General features: G+C 42.2%; 2 protein-coding genes across 3 annotated transcripts in view; both read right to left on the bottom strand.

Moving 5' to 3' along the window:
* Positions 1–4,016: 4,016 nt before the first annotated feature.
* C1H11orf87 (chromosome 1 C11orf87 homolog) lies at positions 4,017–9,692 on the bottom strand. Its single transcript, XM_085576095.1, has one exon. It carries the CDS (start codon positions 9,690–9,692, stop codon positions 9,216–9,218), a length of 477 nt encoding a protein of 158 aa, XP_085432221.1. The 3' UTR covers positions 4,017–9,215.
* DDX10 (DEAD-box helicase 10) overlaps positions 4,017–24,025 on the bottom strand; it is a 267,130-nt gene continuing 247,121 nt past the window's right edge. For both annotated transcript variants that reach the window (XM_021529396.4, XM_085576092.1), the window contains 2 exons: positions 10,625–23,313; positions 4,017–9,840 (listed from right to left, as the gene is read on the bottom strand). The gene's annotated coding sequence lies outside the window, so the exon portion shown is untranslated. The remainder of the gene's footprint in view (positions 9,841–10,624; positions 23,314–24,025) is intronic.

Here is a 24,025-nt window from a genome sequence, read left to right as displayed (position 1 = left end):
TGTAGATAATTTTGCAGCTATATGCCTCCAGATCCCATTTTCGTCTTAGAAATCTATGATTCACCTTCTGAACAACTTCCACAGAAACATCACAATTATCAAACAAACCCTTAATTTATTGTTTCAAAAGATTACAGTCTGGAAAACCAAAGGAAACAGACAATGCCTGGGGGGCTGAAGAAAGAGCGTGTAAGCAGCACAGATGGGCTTCAGAGATATTGTTAAGCAGCATTGCCAAATCCAAACATTTCAAAACTCTGAGTCAGGCATCAAAAAAGTCTTGAAATTTACTTACAATTCATGAGATGTGAAAAATAACTTATTGCACTAATGCCTGCATTATAGTGCAGGCATATTCCCTGTCCAACTGCCTGTCAGTCGTCCTCCCCCAGCAGTTGTTGGGTCCATTGGCTATATCAACTTTTTTGAAGGAAGGAAGAGCAGAATGTTGTTGGCTCCTTAGAAAATGAGCGGCTGGGCTGGGGATCAAGGAGAGGAAGGCAAGGATAACTGGGGCTTTGTTTGCACTGGCCAAATTGCCCTCATCTGTGCAGCTCTGTGCATCCCACCTGCAAGCCAGGCAGGTCAGGAGTGGGAGCTGTAGACCCTGTGGAGCTGGACATACTGAGCAGCAAGGGGATAGCTGGGGAAACATGAAGGATCTCATTCAAAAGGCAGAGGAAGGATGCAAGCCAATGCAGCTTTATACCACAGAGCATGAAGAAAGCTGTGGGCATTGTGGCAGCGAGGTGTGCCAGAGCCCAAGAGCCAGCTGGAGCTCTACAACCACAGAAGGCCATCAATATTTTAGTCCCAGATGTCCATGACAGGGATCAAAGCGCAGGGTCTCATTGGCCCTTCCTCACACAACTGTTCTGAAGGGTTTAGTGCCCCTGCACCCTTTCCCATGCTGTTGGATGCCTCCTCCACAGCACACCCAGGGGTTGTTGCTGCCTTGTGATTCACTAGCTCATTTGCCACACATTCATGCAGGTATACCAAAACTTGCTTCAGATTAAAATAAGTTAGTGAAGGTAAAGTGGTCTGGAAGAGTGGTAGAAGAGGGCAGGATACAGGGAGGCAAATGGAAACCTCCTCGTGCTGAGATGTTACTGTGACGTGCCAAGATACCATGAAGTAAATCCTGGAGATAGTCCTTTACAAATCACCAGTTCTAACCCAGCCAAATCTTTGTTTCTGAAACCTGTTTTTTCCCCATGCCTTCCATGATGGAAGATGAGTGTTTTCTCTTCATTTTCCTGTTGACAGCTCATACCATTGCAAGTTCACCAGCTCCATCAGCCTGAGGAAATCTGAATTCCTCCTCCTGGCCCCCCACTGCAACAACTGGTGCATATCAGCAAAGAAACATGGTTCTCTGGTGGTGAAGTCCCCAGGCTATGAATACATAAAGATTTGTCAGTCTGGTGTCTTTCAGCAGCACACCTTTCTCACATGGATTACAGCATCCTGTTGCTTACTTTATTTTGACATATTTTGAGTTTCTGTTTTCCAGAGCATTCAAAGAAATATTTTGAAAATAAACAAAAGAGGTCTAATTGGAGCATAGCAATCTCAAGAAGCTGTAAAAAGTTTTCACTTATAAAAGGCATTATGTACAGATCTGATACCAAAAGTTGTGTAATGCTGTTATGTTTTCTCGCTTGCTGTTATATTTTCTCACAGTATAGGCAGCTGAGGAATCTGCCCTTAGACCTGGAGTATGGCTACAGTGCTGTGCAAACAGTCCTACTAACATCCAGCTGTCACATATCACCCACCTTTTCCAGTCCTACACTAGATTCATCCCTTTATCTCAGGGAGAACTGACCTCAGAGAAGCTCTGTCAGATAGGTAATGGCTCATAGTCAGCTCAGTTCCAGCAGTAGTACATAAATCCAAAATAACTCAAGCAGTGAGCAGAGATGTTTTAAACTTGCTTCATTGTAGACAGGTAAAATGTCGTGGCTATCTCAGGATTTAATAGGTATCTTGCTTTCAGTTTGGATGCAATCGTTGTTTACAGATTTTTGCAGTGACCCCATAAGGCTATCTGGACTGTTGTCCTCCTTTATACATCATGTTTACCACATTGAACAAGCTCTAAAAAGTATGCTGGAACTGTGGAAGTGAAGGCTCCCCTATGCTACTGCTGAGGCCTGTTCAAAGGATTATTTAATAGAAACTCTATTTCTATAATGAAAACAAATAGACTTTAAAGAGTTTAACTGGAGTTCATAAACAAGTACAGGCTCGCTGACAGCAGCAAAGTAAAAGGATGTGTCTAAAAGCATTCAAGACCACATGTAATAGGATGGATTGTGATATTTGATTTAAAAGAAGAAAATGTGAACTGAGATAGATAGAAATTATAGATATGAAAGAATGATGATTTCTCAGCAGTTTCAGCCTGTTGTCTTGGGTTGGCAGCTTAATCAGGAAATGTGATGCTATTCCAATGCCAGTAGACTATGCTGGGAACTGTGCTGATATTTCTCAGGCTATTTTAAAGTCTAGCCCTTTCTCAAAAACTTGTGTTTTGCTACAGAGTAGTTGGGCTGTGGGTAAATGTGTGACAAGCTGGACCAAGATGACAGCAAAGTCCTACAGAATATTTGCAGAAATCAAACCAACTTACAATGAGGAATTTCCTAATGTCAGACATGGGCTGAGATTACCCATTAGGAGGAAGAGACATAGCCTATCCCTAGTGGAAAGGGCAGACAGACAGGCTCTCTAGTGGAAAGTCAGGATGCAACAAAAGCAAAAGAAAAGTGAGCAAAAGCATGTCACATGTAGGTAATTCCATGTGATCCTTCATTGCATGGATGGCGAGTGAAAAGACAGGAGAAATCCATGTGACATAGAAATACTGAGAAGTCAAGAGACACTGGCAAGGGATAGACAGCTAGCAGAGACTAAGATCTGATATTTTCTTGGCCATAGTCAAGCCCCCACTGTATTCAAGGATGTTGTGCCATGAATTTCATTAGTCATGGGTTTACTCCCAATAATTATCTCTTCCTATATTCCTTTTACCTTAGTCAGCACTCTGTTTAAAACCATACAAGGCTGTTTTCTGCACTGAGAAAAGAAGTGTGATGTGTGATGAAATGGTAAAATAAACATTCGTTTTCTTGGCTCTCCTCCATAATACATATTCCACTTCAAATTAAAAATTAAATTGAGCCTCTTGGTGTGACTGTTCAAGCATCTTGCCCAGCCATCCATCTTCCAGCTGCGCAGTGTGCCACTTGGATCTCGCTGCCAAGTGTAAGCACTTGAACAATCCAAGCCAGGTGATTACAGCATAAAGACTCTTCTAATTTGTATTATGCTCTGAGTATTTTTTTATGTAGATGATGCTCAATTTATTCATTTCAGGGCTGTATATTTGCAGGCTCCAACTCTGTTTAATAGATTAGCTACATTATTATATAAAGAGCCTGGAAGCCGAGAGCCTCACAATGTGAGTGGCAGAGCTAGGAACAAAATTAAGGCACTCCTTTAGAATCCCAAAATCACCCCATAGCCCTTCCTGCTTTTACTGTATTATAAAGCTAATATTTTCACCTTAGAATCTACTACACTGGGCCCTTGTTTACAGCATTCATAATCCCCTGGGATACCGCTTGAAAAGTTTTAACCTGTACCTGGCTACTGACTGTGTAGTAAGGAAAGGTAAAACCATAAAAGCAAAGCATGTGTTTTATGTGAGTTCTTTCTAAGATTTTAAGTTAAAATTTTCCTTGATTGGAGATGGTATGAAAAACAGAGGTCAAAGAATGACTGTGAATAACAAAAAAAAGTCTACATGATTTCATTCTGTTATACAATGCTAAAATTTTTCCTGTTTGTATGTCTGTATTTTGCAGTATTTGCTTTAAAGTTGTTGTCCTCTTAGAAAAGTAAGATAATGAACAGATTATATTGCTCCATTTCAAGGAAGGAAACAACAAAGAAAAGCCAACTGGAACACCGGATTATATAAATAAAGGCAATCTTTACTGACAGGGTTCTGATCCAAATATTTATTTAGTTCCTAACTCATACAAAATTGATGTTTGTGGAGGTATTAGGTTAAAAGGGTTGGAAAATTAATTCATCTAATTATCCACAGAGAACATATAGTACTGACGAAGCAATGAAAACCTCTTTGACTTGAATAAGAAATACATTACACATAATTTACAGAAATAAATCTAGTGTCATATAGAAAATGATGTTTTAGAGCAACAGGATCAGCAAGGACATGGATACTTGTCTCTGCTGTGACTGGAACAGGTCGCCTTCACCCAGTTTCATCCAGCAGAAGGGGAGGCTTCCCTTCCACAACTCCACACAGGAAAGCCAACTATTTCCATTGCCAGGCATTTCACCTGTTTGCTTGCCAGTCACCTCTCTCCTCAAGGCTCATACACCATCCACTTCTTGCAAGATCATAACACATTTTCTACACTAATAAGTTTGGCTGGATTCAGACCAGAGACCTACATGTAAAAGACTAAAAATAGAAGGAGGTTCTGTTCTACCAGAAATTTATTTTGCAATCAGATGGAAAACTTGGCTTAGGGGAAAAAATGTTGGATACCTGAAAGAGATGAATAAGTCAATCCTGGATAAAAGTAGTTCTAACTTTTAACATAAATGAAAGTACTATTAAAGCTTTATATATGTGTCATGCCAAATTCTACAGAGATGAGAAATGTAATGAAACAGTATCTAAGTCATTATAAATTTTGCTATTTACACAAAAGAGGAAAAAGAATATTTCCTACATAATTTGTCATGTTTCCCTTAATATCTTGCATACTTATTAAAATGTAGGGTTTCAATAGAAAAATATGAACGTGCAGAGATAATAACCACAAGAAAGGAAGAAAAGCAACCAAATTCTATAACTGGATTTAAAATAATTCAGTTCTATATAAAGAGTCAAATCCTGTTCTTTTTTCCTCCATACATTAAAGTTGCACTCATATTCATAACAACAGAAGAAAAAAAGCACAGTTGCTTCATAACACTGGACACTGCTTTCCAGAAACAAGATAGCAATTACTCAGAAATGCTACGGAAAACATTAATCACAGAGTAACTTGCTATTTACATTAAAGATGCAGCCACTAAAATTAATTTTAAATTTAAAAAAAAGGCCTTTTTTTCATCATAGGACAGTTTTGTCAGTAATGTGAAGTCTCTGTTCTTTGCTTTTTGTCCAGCATTTCCTTTGAGATATATATCTATAAACTTACAGATATACATCTGAGAAAGATGTATCAAAAGTTAAAACATGTCTGCATGGAGAGCCCAGCAAATTTGATCTGAAGCTACACTTGCAGTAGACAAACCCCCAAAGAAAAAAATGCCGGAATGATATATTTTAATGAAATGACATTCCCTGTCCGTGATCCATGTAGGAACCTAAGTGGCTCAATCCATAGAAGCAGAGCTAACAGGAGCAGTGCAGGTTCCCCAGTGCCCTCGCGGGAGGCAGTGGTTTCCATCCCCGTGAAGACTGCTAGGACAGGTGCAGAGCAGGACCAGCAGTGGTGATGTGGAGCTGTCACCCTCTGTGCAGGCTTCAGATGGGATCCCAGTCCCTCCACAGTCAGTGCAAGCCACTCCTGTTGATGCCAGCGGATGAATCCCCAGGGCAGCAGCAGGCTCTGAGGGATGATGATGAGGCATCACTGATGCTCCAGTACAGTCCCAGCACAGCCATCACATTGCCCATCAGCTCTGTTCACACTAGGCTCTACAAAAGGAGTCACTGCTGCCGTGCTTCTTCCATGAAATGGCTGAACCGGACAGGAACTATTGAGCCCCACAGCACTTCTTATTCTCACACATGTGGGATGCTAGTGGCCAACCAGCTCCAATTCAGAACCAGGAAAATCCAGCTGGAGGATTTGCCCCCTAACAGAGCAAAAACAATCTGTGCCTCCATCAGTCAGCACTCAGCTGTCCAGTCGTCATTGTCACTCGTCAAAACCAGTGCAAATTCACAGGAAAAAGAATGTCCGCATCGAGAGGGTAAAAATCCTTCCTCGTGTTCAAGAAATGTACAAGCATTTACCCAGCATCTCTATCAAATATTGTAGAAAAGGTTACACAAAAATATTTAAATATATGGATACAGATACATAGATATTCCACTTGCATAAAATATGTATATTCAAAACCCTTTGGGCAGTTTCACATTTAGCTGAAAATGTATGCTTTAGAAATATGAACAATTTCCTACTCTTTTCTACTTTAAGTAGGAGGGGAAAGAAGCATCAGCCTTATTAATACTGAATGCTAAGTGCAGAAGTTTAGCTGTAGCTGTAGGGTTTTGAAGCAATTGATTTGACAGAACCTCCAAGCATAAACTCTGTTTTAAAAATCCACATCTATTCCCTAGATTGCTTATTGTTTCATGAAAATGAAAACCTACGTGTCCTGTTTGTATCAGCTAGATCTCCTGAGACCATTCAATTAAACCTCATAAGCTTGCAATACCTCAAGATAGGGCTTTGTACTGGGAATATGCATGAACCTTATTGCAGTAATTCTGTGTGATAATAGGAATTTACAACTTCTCATATCTTGTCTAATTTAACTTTAGAAATAAAAAACCTTAGATGACACCACAAGAAGCTCACAGTTCTGCAAAAATTAAAGTCAGTATGAAATTTTACTAATAGACCATATAATTTACACAGATTTACATAAATACAGAGATATTAAAATATTAAATCAAAGCTAATTAACAAAGAATAGAGTTTTACATGATAATATTTTAACTCTAATCACACTTTTGCAACTACTTTCAGTGGCATGAGATTATATAAATAATACATATACCTGTATATCCTTAATATATATAAAGATATATATATCTATCTCTTCATCCTTCTTTTTTTTTCCTTCAAAAATAGGGCAATTTTATAACTGCAATGAGATGTGACAAGCAGTACACTTCTGGGGAATTATTGCATGCCTTGAGTGCATAAGGCAGAAGGAAGAGTATCTGACTTCAGACACTAAAGAAGTGGAATCATCAACCAGAAATGCACAGGAGTGACTTGGAACATCTTATTGCTTTTATAAAACTCGAAATTATACACTGTTGGTTTGGGATGGGGTGGGGGGTGGTTTAAAGGCACAAAATAAAGGGGAAAGTAATACCTCTCTATTTAGTGAAGATCAACGGTCAGGAAGCTCCATTAGTGCTCACTGAACACTCCTCATTGTCCTAAATCTATTCCCTGTGGTGCAATACTGTGCCGCAGTTGCATAAGGAGGTTAAACACAAAAGTTCATGCATCCTTTATTAGGGGGAAACAAAACAAAGCCAATTTCCTTGCCCAGCAACAACGAAGTACCCATTATCAGCAAGAGCCAGCCATGGCTCCCACAAACACCCCTGGCCCGGTCGCACGCACGGCAGCTCTCCACACTAACCTCAGCAGGTGGAGCGGCTCCGTGGGCTCCCTGGTACGGCTCTCCCCTAAAACGATGGAGGGATGCATCCAAACTTAACAGCAATCTTTCTCATCACAGCAGGAAAGATCAGGAAGCGAGAAAACTGGGTAACAGAAATACTGCCCTGAAATCTCTGCATTTTGGGGGTATTATTAGGAGTATGGAGGACTTCTGCCACTCTCTTTTCCAGATTAAAACTGGTTAATGACATTCACCCACATAGTACAGCTCCAGACCTCCTGGTCCTGGGATTTTTTCAATCAGCCACCCTGGCAGACAGAGGATGTCAGAGAAGAAATACAAAGGATACAGAATAGTAAAAACTGTGGGCTATTACTATATCCTCAAATCACTTTAAATGACGGAACAGAAAGAAAAAAAACAAATAAGTCCCTCAGGATCACTTTTTCTTTGCTGCAATTTTTAGATGCTAGTATGCACAGTAGAGGGCTGCCTCTGCTACGATATCATACTATATGTTTCAAAGTTTGGATATGGCATGCTCTTAAGGCACCTTCAAGTAATGGTCATTGATTTGATCACTAAGCAAAGACACATTTTCTGTAAACCACACTGCATCCTCCAACGCGCACAGTACCAGCAGCCACTCATACCCGCCATCCAGAGACAACAAAACTCTCTGTGCTTGCTAGGATAAGCTACAGCACTTCTAAGCAGCCACTTCAAAAATAAATATCTGCCAGGGTTTGGGAGTGGACGTTTTCAACTGCATTGTTTCCCAAGAGAGGACATACGATAAAATTAAGTGTTGTCTGTCCCTAATTGTCTACAATATTAGGAGGGTTGAAAATACACATCAGCCTAAAAAAGTAGAAGCAAGATCTGTACTGCTGCAGGATTCCTTGCTGGGAGACAATACTGTAAACGCAGGCATTCAGTGCAGGGTGCCTAGTGCAGAATGGATTGTTTCAGAACCAACAGGAGGTACAAAGACAACATCCCCTGGGAGGGCACAGGCAAGTTCTGCACATTACTCCTCCTTTCCACACAGAACAGTACTGGGTTTGGGTTTCAGGGTTCATGGCATGGGGAAGGGGGTGCTTTTCAAGATGAAGGGAGCTGATGGGAGAGGAAAGTTCAGGCACCACTCTATGCAGACAGCTGATTTCATCCTCCAGGTACTGAGTTGGCCACTCAGTGCTGCAGCTGGGGGCACAGGGCTGTGGGATCGGAGGGTGTTTGTAGTTAAGTCCAACTAGGGATGGCCATTGCTACACCAAGCATTATCCAGTTCTAGAAAGGAATGAGAGGGGTGGGACAGGGGCATAGATCCCAGCACAAAAGGAGAGACCACAGTGTACCACTATGCTACGAGACGACAGAAGGGTCCCAAGGCACCCAACAGACCTGCCTCTCCCCTCACATCCCAACCCACACCATTTTAACAATGACACAGGGTGGAGTGGGAATCCCAAGAGCAGTGGGAAATCCAACTATCCCTATACTTGGGGTAAAAACATCCAGAGAAAGGGACCCCCTACCCCTGACCCTCTCGTGCAGGTGGATGACTTGATATTGAGTAGCTGCGTGCAGCTCCTTCTCCAGTAAAAAGATGCATCCTTTCCTCAGACAGTCAATGAGAAACGCAATGTTATGTCATGCGCTTGGATCATGAGCTTATTCATTCTTTTGAATTAGCAACGTTTTCTTCTTCTTCGGGGACTAGAATAACCACTCAGATATTTACAAACATCAATCAGTGCCTTTGCAAGGTCTCCCCCAAACCATCATGACAAAATCACCGTCTGCAGTAGCCCCACACCAGCTGTGTCCAAACAAGCCTGTGCTTGCTGAGAGCTGGGGGCTGCCGAGGGAGAGGAGCGCTGGATTTCCGAGTCCTGGGGGGATCTTCCCAGTCGGCTGTCTCTTCCTTGGGGTGCCTCTCCCTGCACCACTGTCCCAGGGTGCTGGCTGCTGCTATTGCTGCTGCGGGCACAATGGTCCCGTTCATACTCCTCCTGAGCCTTTTGCATTTTCCGCTTCTTCATCTTCCTCTTGTGGATGTGGAAGGTGGTGAGGGAGAGGAGGATCAGGCAGAAGATGAGGGTGACCAAGACAATTAAAACCAGGGTGGATGAGAAGGACTGAAAGAGTTGACCCACTTGCGTGATGCAGGTGCTGCTGGTATTTAAGGTGGCAGATGTCCTGTTCAGAAGACAAGGCGGCAGGGACAGCCTCAACTCTTTGGAGAGCTTGGCACTCATTGAGGAGGCTACGGAAGATGAGGATCTTCCTCCCCTCTCCGAAGACGTCTAAATTTCAGTCGGTATCGGGGTGCTGGCGGGCGCTTGCTGGAAATGCCCGGGATGCTGCCGGCTCAGCCTCTCGCTCGCTCTGAAGTACCCGAGCAGCCTGCAAAGGGAGCCGGACACATCAGCGCCCCGAGGCACCCACCCTGCGCGGCTCCCCCGCCCCGAACCCGGCTGCGGCAGCCTCCGCCCTGCGCCCCGCGCCGAGCGGCCCCGGCTCCCTGCCGGGGGGCGGCGGAGGGGCGCCGGGACGGGGCGCCGCGCCGCCGCTCCGACTTCGCCAATTCCTCGGCGCCCGGGGCACCGCCGCCCTGCCGCTCCCCCAACTAGTTGCCGCGGGAAAGGAAGCGAGGGAGCGGCGGCCGGGCGCCAGAGCCCCGCGGCACGGCGGCTGCGGGCTGCCGGAGCCGAACGGGTCCTGCCCCGCCGCGCCGGAGCCGCTGCCCGCCCCGGAGCCCCCCTTACCTGCGCGGCGAGGGAGCGCCCGGGCGCCGCGGGCGCTGGGGGCTGCGGCAGCGCGGAGCGAGCGCAGGAGCGGAGCCACCGCCGCTTCGGGGAGCGCCGCCCGCAGCTGCAGCCGCCCCGGCCGCTGACGTCAGGGCCCGGCCCGCCGGCCGCCGCCCCGCACGGCCCCGCGGCGGCACCGCCCGCGCCCCCGGCCGGCGCCGCGCCCCGCGCCCTCCGCCCGCGGCTCCCAGCGCCGCGCCGCCCCCGCCCTCGCCCCTTCCCCGAAACAGCCGGGCGTACCGCCCGGGCACCGACCGCAGCCGGCCGCTTCGCCCCGGCCCCAGCCACGCAGACGCGCCGTGGCCGGAGCGCCCGCACCGAGCCCGCACCCCGCGGCTGCCCTGTGCCCACCCGCCAGCCGCGCTCCCACCGTAACACACCCGGGCGCCGAGCCCCCGCCGGTACCAAAGCCCCGTCCCTCCGCGCAGCCAGCGCACCCATCCTTGCTCGGGGAGGCTGGTGTCAATCTCTGGGAGAGAAGCAGTGCCCGAGGCTCCTGGTAGGAATATGTGTGAAAACTTGCCTTACCAAGGCTGAGTGCATCGCAGGCGTTTTAGTCAAGAGCAAACAGGTATGAGCTGCTCATTAATGCACTTAAGCCAAAAATTGGATGATTTCTAATCACAAGAAAATCTATTATTTGAAAAGTTCTTTCAGAAGTCCTAACAGGGCAGAAAAAATAATTACCATTAGGATGGAACTCTTCACATTTCCAAAAGGAACAAACTGGTGTGGTAGCGTCTGGCAACATGGGGCAAGATCTGATGGCCAGGAGGTTCCGTTGGTTCCATGTGATGTGCTCTAGACTAACCCCATGTGCTGGAAGGAGAGCTGCTATAAAGCTCTGGTGTAAGTTACAGGACTATAAAAGAAAGAAGAAACAGTATGTATCCATCCTTTCTAGTGGCTAAAAAGCCTGGAGGAAAATCTGTACAGGGTAAGCTGTGACATGAGTTGGAAAAATCTTCACTCAAGAACAAAGATCTGTTAGATCTGCTGACCCTGATAAGCCAAGAACCTTTCACAGGGGTGGACAGAATCTGGCTAGCTGAGCATTTAAGCACTTTGCTGCTTCAAGGCAGATTTCTTCTGTACTGTCTTTTGTCTCTGATAAGTAAATGCACCACAGCTTGTGAAATTTGTCACTATTAGCTCTGTCATTGTTCTGGTGAAAGATTTACACCGCATAGAATGAGCTACATTCAAGATGGTTGGGGTAATCCCAATCATTTGCAAAGGGACTCCAACTTAATGCTTCCTCTAAAACCAGAGGAAGAGGGGTTTCCACTACTCCTTTCCATCCTCAGAATAATACAGCTTGATGATGGAGTGGTGCTGCACAGAGAGGGAAGATGTTCAGTCCAGTACTGAGACAAGCCCTTGCCCACTCATTTGCCCACTGCTCCTCTCACTCAGCTCCCTCAGGTGCATAGCTGGTGTCATTGCTTAAAACATGCCTCCCCATGCAGTGGGGCTGGACTTGGTAAATGTTAAAAGTCTATTCCAACCCAAATTATTGTATGATTCTATGATTCTCAGCCCAGCATTCCTTGCACACATGTCCAACCCCTCTCACACACACACACATCCATAGCCTCACTGGCATTCTGCCTGCATTATTTTCCTTCCTCCTTGCCTTCCTCCAGCATGCACATCTGAGGTCTGCATTAATCAGTTCTCTGTACTCACTGCCTTAGAGCAGAAAACAACCACCACAGGCTGAAACAGCACATCAATCCTTAGGCCATTCCCTCTTTCTTCCCACTGTTCTTTGCAAAGCTGCAGCTGAATAGGGGGGCTGCAAAACGGGGTGAGGGGCATGGGGGCCACTCATCATGGCCTGTGCCACTGGAGAACACTTCTGACACCACACAGAAGCAAGCAAGGTACAAACCAACAATGCTATGCTCCCTGACCAGGCTCCACTGAATCCTTTCAGCCTAAAATGAAAGTGGGAAAAGGATAGCATTTAATCCCAAAAGCATGTGCAAATTTGTGAAGGTGTAGCAGTTGATCTGAGACTGCTGTTTAGAAGTTGCTAGATTATTAGAAAGAATTCATTTTAAAAAATCCAAGCAACACCATAAGAATGGCCTTTTGCACAGAAAACAGTATTAGGAGATATAATAAAGGTATAAAGATACCTTAGAATGTTAGTCCTGTTTATGGCAAAAATAACCAAACTGGGGATTGGATAAAGTCCAAAACCAAAGAATTTACCAACTTGAGATGTGTTTATTGCAGAAGTGAATAGCTAGGACTACTTATTTATTGCACTAGAATATATGACTATGTCTTCAAGTTTTATGTGTTGGGAGAGGCAACACAAAGCTACTGCAAATTAATTGTATTTGTTGTCCATTGCCTTCAATTATTCACCTTATACCTTGCTTTTAGGATTAGAAAATAGTGAAAATGTGTTTTGTGTATTAGTACGATAATTATCCCAAGGTTTTTCCTAAACCATAGAGAGTAAATATTGGGCTCAGGGAATGGGCAGTAATATAGACCTCAGGCAAATGTTTAACTCCTTCCCTACTGTCACAGCCCCTTCTCTGTGTGTTCATGTACAATTTTGCAATATTTCTGCTTTAGCAAAAGTGAATGAAAAGTGGAGATTGTTCTTGCTCTTTCTGGCAACTAATTTTACAATGTTTAACAAGAGACTCAGAAGAGAAGGGAAATAACTCTGCCACGATTTTACACATACTTTGGTACTCTGGTTCACACTGACTGTGAGCCAATCAAATGGATCAAATGCCCATGAGCAGAATACAGAAAGTTTCCGAAATCAGGAGGAAAAAAAATCTGTGTTGCTATTGTGCATTATTCCTTCTCTCTGATGAACTATTATATTTGAATATATAAATAAAAAAACACAGATGATGCAGTCATGAAAAACCCTTACTTTGTCTAGCATGAAAATAAAAGACACCATATCTTCAAGAGTGCCCCCTTTAAGAATATTTTGGTCATTAGTTATAGTGAATTCAAGCATACCATACAAACAGTATGATATTTATGGGGATTAGGCTTCTTGCTCAAACAGGATTGGCCACTATGTGATAGAGGACATTATATTAAGGGGATAGATTTTGAATTTTACAACAAGATTTGTACTCATTAGAACCTTGACAACTCCCAGTTTTCTCTTGATTCCCATTGTTAAGAAGCGGACAGCATACATACTTCTAAAACCCACACATGACACATGGACTTTCGTACATGAACTTTTTTTTTCATCTGTAATTAGAAAAGTTGTTCTTTCAGATACTAATTCCTCAATCCCTGTATTACAAGGCCCTTTCTTCACTAAGGCAGTTGTCTAATGAGATAACCTCTGTGAACAAAGGCTGTTCATGTAAGTAAAGGTTTGGTGGTTCAAGCCCTTGGCTATTAATGACCCTTCTTGCAAAACAATTTATTGTCCCACCAGTGTTTAAATTTAGCACTTGATTGCACCTAGAATATGCATGATCCCTCTTTCACCAAGATTGATGTCATCATTTGCCAGCCAGACCAAGCACTCCATGAATGCCAATAACCCTGGTAATAATCTGCTATCTCCCCATGGATTAAGGCCATCTGTGTAGAAGTCTTCCAGGACTTTGCATACTCCCCCTACAATAGGTGAAACCCAGTGATGTAAACATGGTTTGAAAACCTAGTACTATAGATAGAATGGATTTTACAACCAAAATAAAATAAACTTTTGTTTCATATGCACTGGTAGGTCAGTTAAGATCCTGCAAAGATACTAGAAATGTCTTTCAGAGATTCTGAGCTGGAATAGCTTTACTATGGCTGACAATTCTGCTTCCCAGGCTACCTAGCTCAGAAATAGATATTATCTTTCTTTCTTTTCTTTCTTTCTTTTTCTTTCTTTCTTTCTTTCTTTCTTTCTTTCTTTCTTTCTTTCTTTCTTTCTTTCTTTCTTTCTTTCTTTCTTTCTCTTTCTTTCTTTCTTTCTTTCTTTCTTTCTTTCTTTCTTTCTTTCTTTCTTTCTTTCTTTCTTTCTTTCTTTCTTTCTTTTCTTTCCCCACATCTTGTAGAAGAAAGTAGTCTGGGTGATATGAACTCACAATTATATCCGTGTCAGGAGATGATTCTGTATGAAGTTTAAGGAAAATTTTACATATTCGTTTTCTATTCCTACTTTTGAAAAATATTCTTGTCTTGTTCTGGTAAAGAAGAAACCTCCCACATGTGATGGTGAGAATTTAAAAAAAGGGAAAAAAAGGATGCATGTGATGCTGACTGAGGAAGGTTACTAGGCTTTTGCTCAACAGGATGTTAAATGGTACTAGGAGTAGAACATAGGTCCAGACTATGAAGAAATAAGTAGACAACCTTGAGTTTGCGTGACCAAATACACAGATCCAATTATAACATCAGAATTCTAAAGCTGCACATGCAAAGTGGATCTGAGTAAAATTATTGCAAATGGAGGAAAGAAGGACAGTATTTTAACAATGCACTAAAATTTCGCTAAACTTTATTTGTTAGCCAATACATTTTAGAACAGCAGGGTCAGAGTAATGACCTTCCACATTTCATGTATTTGCTTTTCTTAATAGTTTACAGAGTTTTCAGGGAATTTGGAGGAGCAGACTTTGATTATATTTTTAGATGGAGAACATGGCTAGTGGTTGGTGAAACATCAACTAACTGTAGCAGTGAGTTAGAGAGATAAAAAATAAATTTTTACTGTGTAGTTAGACTGGAGTGAGGTTTAAGCATAAGCATCCACAATTTAAATCTGATCACATGTTAACAGACCCTCACATGCTTCCCTAACACAGTTTTAATGCATTTCAGTGCCAATTCCACACAACAGGCACTCCAGCTTTTGATATGGAATAAAGCACTTGTTCAGTCAAGCCCTGTGGCTGGGTCAGAGCCAGCCCTGGAGGACGGTGGGCTCATGCAGCCTCAAACCTGCATCACTTTTGAGTCAGCCAGGGCACTCTGCCATCCCACCAGTGGGGTGGCAAGGGGGAACCTCCAAGAGAGAGAAAGAAACAACCTCACTTTCCATAGGTCATCCCATGGGTCAAAGGCACAGTAGTCCTCACATATGCTCACAGATATATCTGGATATTTACCTAGTGTAGAACAGCAACACTATGAAAGGCACACTTAGGATAACAGCCTGGCAGCTGCTGTCTGTAGACAGAAGGCTGGAAGTGAAGGGACTTGAATTTGGGTCTTTCAGCTCCCGGCAGCCTGAGACAGGAGATTTTCCTGCTCATTCCATGCACATAACAACCCTTCCGCTCTCCATAATGTCCTGGCTTTGTTCCAGGGAGGAAATCTAAGAAAGCTGGGAAAGTGTAATGGATGACAAAGCCATTTACCTCTAGCTCTACCAGAAAAAATCCATGCTCAGTCAACTCGAGCTCACTGTGCTGTTCATCAGCAACATACATAGCTCAAATTTTGCCCAGGGCCTTTTATATATGTTTTTTTTTTTTTTTTAATCAACTACTGTGTGATGGAGGAAGTTAGCAGCACTTGTTATTATTCTGCTCTTCTGTTATTTCCTGGGCCCTGAACATCCAACGGACTTTGGTCTTATCCCCACTTTTCCACTATTGCAATAGTAAAAGAAATCCTGATACCAGCTGCTGGAAATGCATTTCTCTTGCATTGTTGCATAGCTGAAAGTCTTTATGGACAGTCTAGTTCTTTCAATTTTTCTGTCAGTATCCGTGTAGCCAGGATTTTAACCACTTTTCTTACAGAATTTTGAATTTAATTTAGAAATTGTATTTTTAAATAAAACTAATTTTTACTAACTTTGTAGCACTTCAGTTTTTTTCTTCTGAGGCTGTAAGTTTGAGTGGGGAGTGAGAATATTAATTTTTAATTAGAGTGTCATCCCTAAAGTTCATAAGCACAAAATTTCTTCATGCACATACCTTCTAAACTAGGACCAGAAATGTGAAGGTCCTATTCTATGAGGTGCTGTGCCCTGTAGTCAAATCCAACCCAGGATATAAATTTTACTCAGGAAAGGTAAAGGTTAAGTATGTCATTAATTGCCTGTTGGATTGGATCAAGCACCTTGCAGCAGCAGCCCCTCACAGGTGCTTCTTTCCCTCCTTCCCAAAAACCCATGTGGTAAAAGGAGCTGCCCAAGCTGCAGAGCCAATGGCCTCTCCCATGGCAAGAGCCCTCCATCCTATGAGCTGCATGATCACCTTTTAGAAGAGAAAAGGCTCTGACAGACAAATGAGGTCAAGGTTTTCCCTCCATTATTCCTGGAATTTTCCTGCTATCATGCACGATGTGCTTGCAAATAATTCATTTGTACAGAAATAGCATTGTTTCAGAAGTGCTTATTTTACCAGTGGTAATCAGCAAAAAAGAAGTTGTTTACTGTGATTTCATTTTAAACTTGCTTCACCACTGTGTTTATTAGAGTCTACTGGAGAGCCATGTAATCTTTTATTACTGGGCTCTCCAGTTTTCTCTCTGTATATTTCTGCTAAGTTTCATTATACTCTTTGCCATGTCAAGTCTGAAATTAGACTGAAAACACATTGGGAAAGCAATTGAATGATCTGATTTTAATCAAGAGGTGCTCTGAGAGAACATAAAACTCTCTCCAAAATAAAATAAAGCCAACTGGAGCATCTGGATATAAGGAGAAAATATCAATGCAATAAACACTCAACAAAGTTGGCCAGTTTTTTTAAAGCTCTACAGGAACATGTTTGGTTGTAGTAATATCCTTGCATGATAGCAGGAGGCTGATTAGCTGTTTTGTACTCCAAGAAAGTATTGATACCATAACTTTTCTTTGCGTGCTTAGGTAAGACTACGCCAAGGAATCCTGTTTCTTACTTCTTCTGACCTTCACACTTCAGCAGTTAAAATTAGGTCTCTAAATAATTGCTATGATACAAATATTTTTCCTTGCCTTGAGGAGCCCAGGAGTAAAGCTTAGCTAATCTACCTTTCACCACCTTTGTGGGTCATGCTGCAGAAACATCAGTGTGAAAAAGGAAATGCTTGGAAAGCAAAGGGAAAACTAAGTTGACAGAGCAGGGAAGACTGAGTTTACAGGATGAGGGAAATCTGGCAAAAATTAATGTTTTTAAAAAGAATGCATTTTGTAGAACTAAGAAGTGCAGGTGGAACATATGAGTTGTAGTGTAGAAGTGACAATCATAAGTAGATATTATTTGAGGAGCAACATATAACAGTTTGAAGAGAGATTTCAAGAAATTGAAGTTGCATAACTGAAAATTATACAACATAAAAATATCATTTGTCATTTCAATCACAGGCCTATACAGACATAGTGCTATATGTGGTTTCAGCTGCTGTAGTTAGAGAAATATGTAATAATTCTTATAAGAATACACATTTAAAATTTCCATAAACTGTGATAGCATGAAAAAATATGCAGAGAAATGTTAGAATATTTCTCAGGTAGGCAGGTATCATCTGCCACTTTCAATTGTATGTCTGTCATATTTACTCCACAAGTTTGAGGAAGAATAGGACATTTACCACAAAGTGTGTGTTAAAGTAGGGCATAAACTCTCAGGAACAGGCAGCAGGAGAATAGGATGTCTTCCTAATGAGAGGAAATGTAGAGACACAGCTGAGATAGGATAAAAAGCTGTATTACATTAAGTCTTTTAGGAAAAGAATAATGGAAGGGAAGGGAAGGGAAGGGAAGGGAAGGGAAGGGAAGGGAAGGGAAGGGAAGGGAAGGGAAGGGAAGGGAAGGGAAGGGAAGGGAAGGGAAGGGAAGGGAAGGGAAGGGAAGGGAAGGGAAGGGAAGGGATAGGCTGTAACTTGTCTAAGAAAGTGATTGGGAGACATGGAGACCTGGTTTATGAGCAAATTAATAGGTCATTAAAGAAGCATGAATTAAAGATCAGAGTGTAAAGGGACAACATGGTGCAGAACAAATGCTGGGAATTGTAACCTTGTTAGTACAGAAAACTATGAAACAAATTGGACAACTAGGTTTTCTTCTCCATGCTTGTCAGGTGCATAAAGACTGAGTACATGACTGCTGCATCCAGAAAATACAGCATTCAAATCACCTTGAAAGCGATCTTGTTTGTTAAAACATATTTTTTGTTCTACTGGGACAAGTAGAAGGGAGAAAAATGGGCTTTGTACTTTTATTTGAGGGATCTATTCCCTTGGAAAGATAGCCTTTTAAGGCAGTATGTATTTCTATGATAATTCACCAAGAACCAAGTTTTGCACCTGTAAGCAAGCAGACCACTGACAGAGGACAAGACTTTTACAATGTAGTTAAAGGAATAACAAAGATTTCCTGATATTTAAAAGAAAAGGAGGAAAAGGAGAAAAATAATGAAGAAGGAAGGAAAAGGGAAATCCACTACTTCTAAACAGTCATGTTGTAATTTTGAGTGTCTTACACTTCTCTTATGGAGGTCCATGCTTTCACTTCTCAGGACACCTTCAGATTCTCATAGGACTGCACCTTGTGGTCTTCTGAGTAACCACTCGTGAAAATCTTTAATTTTTTATTCTATTTCTTAACAACATTTGATGACAGAGAAACAAAGGAGTTTGTGGGATGTCAGTGAGATGTTTTGAAGCTAAGCTATTGTTTGAGCCAATGCAATGGTTAGATTGCCTTTCCAGATTAAAACAGTCCTGGAAAAGGAGAAAATGAGGTTAACTGTCTAGTTTCAACTGAACACATTTGTGTATTTCATACCAACTAAAATGTACTGACTAAAGAAAAAATAGACAAGTGGCTTTAACTTAATTTAGTAATTGCATATGGTATTTTCACATTAAAAGAAAAGGCTAATTAATAACAACTGTCATTTAAAACCCAGCTACTTTACAAAAGTACATTTCTCCATAGATTTCCATCTGGTTTTTACTATTACTAGATTAGAACACAACATCAATACCTAAATAATTAATCGCTTGACAGACTAAGCTTCATTTGAGCTGTTCCAGTCTATAATTCAAATTGTAAAATATTAAAATTTATTGATACGTATTTAATTGGAAGATGACAGCATCTCTTATTAGCTACTTAAACCAAGACCAACAGCTGAAAAATATCAGCATGAAAGCTATATGAGCAAAAATCTTGCAAACCAAAGAATTATGCTTGCTTGCTGAGATCTTGCACTGAACAAAATCACTTCAACCCACAAATAACTACCATGTTAGTGTGTAATTAAAGCAAGGGACAAAGTCAAGACTACAATATTATATTCCCAATTCAGCTACTGACTCACAGTATGATTTTGCTCCTTTACCACCTATAAAATGGAAGACATGATAATGACAGGGATAATAATGCCTACATAAAAGAAGTGCTAGGAGTCTTAATGTTTGAAAAGAGCTTTCAGATAGAGCTGCTATATAAACACAGATTATAATTAACAAGGGACTGGAAGCTTGCACAATTGGTACGTTCTTTGGGCTTTCAGAAGCAAAGATAGGTGAACTCTGTATATCTGAGAAACCATGAGTCCTCTGTTGTAAGAGCTTATTTGGGAAATTATGTTTCACAGCTGCCATTACACTGTATTGGAGCCAGGCTTTTAAGAGGACCTAACTATTTGCCAGTCATTAACACAAGAAACTTTAAAGGAAGTTCAAAATAATCTTATCACTGTGACTACTGGTTCCAGCTTGTCTTATTGTATTCTCTTCTTAGTAGATATGTGTAACAATGAATTTATATGAAAGACAGGAGAACATGAGCACATGGACCTGGAGAAGAGGTTCAGTGCCTTAGTGAATGCCAAGTGCCTGAGGCATAGGTGAGCTTGGAGGTTTTCTTATACTATAAATCTGTGCTGCCAAAGTCTCTGAAAATGGTCAAACACAGCCCCAACAATCATTTTCCTGACCAGTTCAGACATCTGCTCTGAGCATAGTGATATTCTTCTATTGTTGGAAGCCTTTGAAAATAATGGGTTGCATCAGAACAGAAACCTAGTGAAAATATGAATAAGATGCTTTAGAGAGGTGAAGTGTCCCTTGCTGAAAGGCAATCAAACAGTAGCTTTGGAAAGATAATGTACTCAACAAAAGTTAGAATAATAATAAGAAACAGATGTATGGATTATAGAAAATTTTAGAGCACAGCACAGTGTCACTCTGTTAAACAAGGCAAAGGCATCTGCAAAGGTACATTGGTTTCTTTTTCTTATATAATCAATTAGATGTTTTTAACAAACTAAATCAGCTAAAGAAAAGAACTGTCTGTAAGTGATCTTTGTGTGCAGAGGAGCAGCAAAAACATCTTTTAATAGCTTGTTTTGTAGGAAAAACATGTACAGAACTAGATTTGTGTAAGGCTGGCAGACTACAGGAACATGAAGTGATACTAAAGGGGTATTGTAGGTATACATTTTTCTGAAAGATATTTCAGTGCATAACATTCCCAATCCATTTCTATTTCCCCCAAAACATGGAAATCTCTCAGACTTCATGAAATTAAAAATCTTCTAAGTAAAGCCTATAATAAAATGGTTTGATTCTTCTCAGCTAGTTATGTTTTACTATCAATGATTAGGTTACAACATCAGAAGTCCCCATCAAGTCAATGTCATGATACTGAGACATCAAAGAGGGATTGTACTTTACAAGAGCACAATTTGATTAAAGGTAACAACAAGGTTTAGTGATTTAGTTAAGACCACAGAAAGGATCAGTGGCAGAAGAAGAGCAGCCCCTGGATTGCAACATTTGCAATGTACATATGGAGCATAAAGACAATGCGTCCAGCATAAATTGGTAGGCCACTGCAAACCTGAAGAACTTAAAAAGCTGTAAAGATCTTGCATCCAATCTGGCTGCTGTGCCACGTTAGCTTTCATTGCTCCACTTATCTCTGTTTAGCCAGGTCTCTGCACCTGCACCCTCCTCATTTGATAGCTCCATTTTGTTGTTTATCATTTCAGAGTTGAGGAACAGTTAGCTGGTGACAGGAATAACCACAGAATCCCAAGAAATGTTATGGGAAAGAAAGAACAGGATGGGCACAAAACATGTCCTTAGTGTTGCAAGATTTCTTACTGCTGAAAGAGTTCATTTTGTGACAGAGTCCAAAAAACACTCACATTTCTGCAGAAGAAAAAAAACATAGAATGATGCCATTTTCCTCTTAAAAAAATTGAATAAATGATCATGTGCCACTGAGTAAGAAAGATTGGGAGGAAATGCATTTCATGAAGATTCTATTCTGTAGCTGCCTTTTAGTCTTTTCTGAACATCTATCTGAAATGCTCAGCTCCATTCTCAGCAATAGCCTATATACTGCTTGTGTGAGGGTTGTTTTTCTGTCCTTAATTGAGCAGAAAGTATGGTGCATCTCTGATTTGTTAGTCACTTTACTGGGGAGCAGGATCTTGGGAGAGATTTCTGAGGACAGCAAGTGGGATAAACCCAGACAGAACTGACATAAAACGTGAAATGTAAACCACAAAACTTCTGTGGATGGAAAAGAGCCATTTGTGCTGTTGTACTAAACACAACATTTGCAGGATTTTTCCCATGGAACACTGAGAACTATGGGAACACATGAGGACCCCAAATCCACAGTGATAAGAGCAACAATTCCCTTATTTGTACCCTTTTTTGTGATAAGGGTTCTTGTCATTTGCCCCTCAGAATCTCTTTGCCACTTTTGTTTTTCTACATTAAAATAACTTTGATTGGCATTGCTTGCAATAAGAAGGGAAGTTCAGAGATGTTCCAAAACTACAAAGAGTTGCAATGAACGCTTCAGAGACTGTGGTTAAGCCATATCCAATGCTTGTTTCATGCTATGTTGATCCTCGCACTGCTCTTTCCAGCTTAGAAAATGGTAGATTTCCTATTTTTCAGACTCATTTTGCCATGACCCTCCTGAGTAAAGCTGAGTAGGAGGCACAGAAGTGTGTGTCAGTGGAGACTACTCATTTGTGAGGGTGGCTGGACAGCATCCAAATGAGCAATATTTTATGATATTTTATATATTTTACTTTAAATATTTTATAATATTTTAATTTTAAATAGTCAATATTTTATGAAATAAGCCTTACAGACGATTGACTGCCTCTTCTTTCTATCCAGTCTGGTGCTCTCTTTTTGCTTTACCACAGCTCAGTCATTAATACTCATCTTGCTTCAAGCTTCATTCACATTCTTCCTAGCATCCTCAGCAGGCAGCTGGTGTGATTGCTTCCATCCTCTTTTTCAGTGTCAGTCTTCCCCAGAGTTTCCAGGCCCTGTGTCTGATCCCAAGGTCCTGTAATGTGGATGGGAGAGCTTTGTAGGCTGGATGTGTCATGTGTCCATCACTGGATCTCACACACACTTCAGTGGTAATCTCTCCATTCTGGAAATTTTGTATCTGAAGCCTAGGACACACTTCAGATTTGAGCTATAGAGAAATAAAATCTGTGGTTTCAAGACAGTGGAGTCAGGAGATTGGGAACACAGTTCATGTAAATGGCATATATGCACTCAAGAGAATTTCTACAGCTGAACAAGGCATACATGGTATTTTATATATGGTTTGGTGTAAGTGAATGTCGTGGTTTGACACGGAAAGATAATTTTTTCCGGAAGGAAGAGGTCAATTTAGATACTGACCAATTGAAAGTAGACACGCCTCTGAGAACACAGAGAGGTTGAAAGCAGAATTCCCAGGGGAACTCGCTCTCTTTGGTTCCGGTCAGCTGCAGTGCAGACCTTCCCCCGCCCAGCAACCAGCTGGGTGTGGGAGGGAAAGCCCCATGGCCTGAGAAAGGTAGGCCGAAAACCCCAAGGGTGGTGGAAGGACTGGAACCGGGCTGGCCCCTGCAGATGGAAGGGTGGAAGAAATCTGGGATGTCTCCATTCCCCCCCCCAGAGTTCCTCTCCCGAGAGGGAGAGAGAAAGCCGCAAGGAAGGAGGAGCGGGGGGAGCTGCTGCAAGGTGCCCAGTGCGTGGGAGTTGCTGGATGTCCGGGCATCGAGCCATCCTGGGAGTTCGGACTTTTAACCCTTTCTTGAGAAATGAAAGCTTGTGAATTTTCCTTTCCCCTCCTCGGTTTGAAAGAGAGGAAGAGGGACACCTTGGACCCTGGGATGTTGGAAGGAGGAATTCTGGATGGGAGGGGGACAAGGAGTGGCTTTTGGCTGGACTTAGCCACAACCTGAACCAATCTTCTCCTTCAAGAGGGACTGTGTTTTGGGAGGATGCCAGTGAGTCAAGAGACCTGCTTCAGCTGGGAAAAAGACAAAATTGGAGTGAACAGAGAAAAGGTTAGGGGGTTTGTGGTGGCGTCCCCCTGCCCTGGAAAGGAAAGAGAAGAGAAGAAGATCTCTGTTCTTGAGCCCTCGGCCCCAGGGGAAAATGGGGGGGGACTGTGGTCCCAAACAATGAAAAACTGAACTGTTGTTTTCTCCCCTCTTGGCAGGGCATCCTTGAAAGGAAAAATCCTAAAGGCAGTCTGACCATCCATGCATTGGTGGTGAGAGCACTGTGCATGGAAAGGAGAAGGGTCACCATGGCAAACTTTTTCTCCGGGCGGTGCCATGTGTGACATGGAAACACAGGATGTGGAGCTGTGTTTCTTGGGGGGTCTGTGGCACAGGAGAGACTCTGCTCCCTCGATGGACTGAGTATCGGTTGTTTGGAGGGTGGAAACCTGATTGGGGTCCAGATTGTGTCTCACTGTGGTTTGTTGGAGTTGGGTGGTGGGGGGAGGAATGTTTTGCAAGGTTTTCATTTGGATCTTTGTGTGGTTTTTTTTCCCCTTCTTTAGTTTTCTCTTTTCTTTTGTA

This window comes from Lonchura striata, chromosome 1 (genome assembly GCF_050655825.1).
Source record: "Lonchura striata isolate lonStrDom1 chromosome 1, ASM5065582v1, whole genome shotgun sequence".
NCBI classification, from domain to species: Eukaryota; Metazoa; Chordata; class Aves; order Passeriformes; family Estrildidae; genus Lonchura; species Lonchura striata.
This window is presented reverse-complemented; position numbering and strand designations above follow the sequence as displayed.

What these genes read in the sequence shown, in the direction of transcription:
- C1H11orf87 (XM_085576095.1), bottom strand. Translation starts at nt 9,692, where the DNA reads ATGAGTGCCAAGCTCTCCAAAGAGTTGAGGCTGTCCCTGCCGCCTTGT.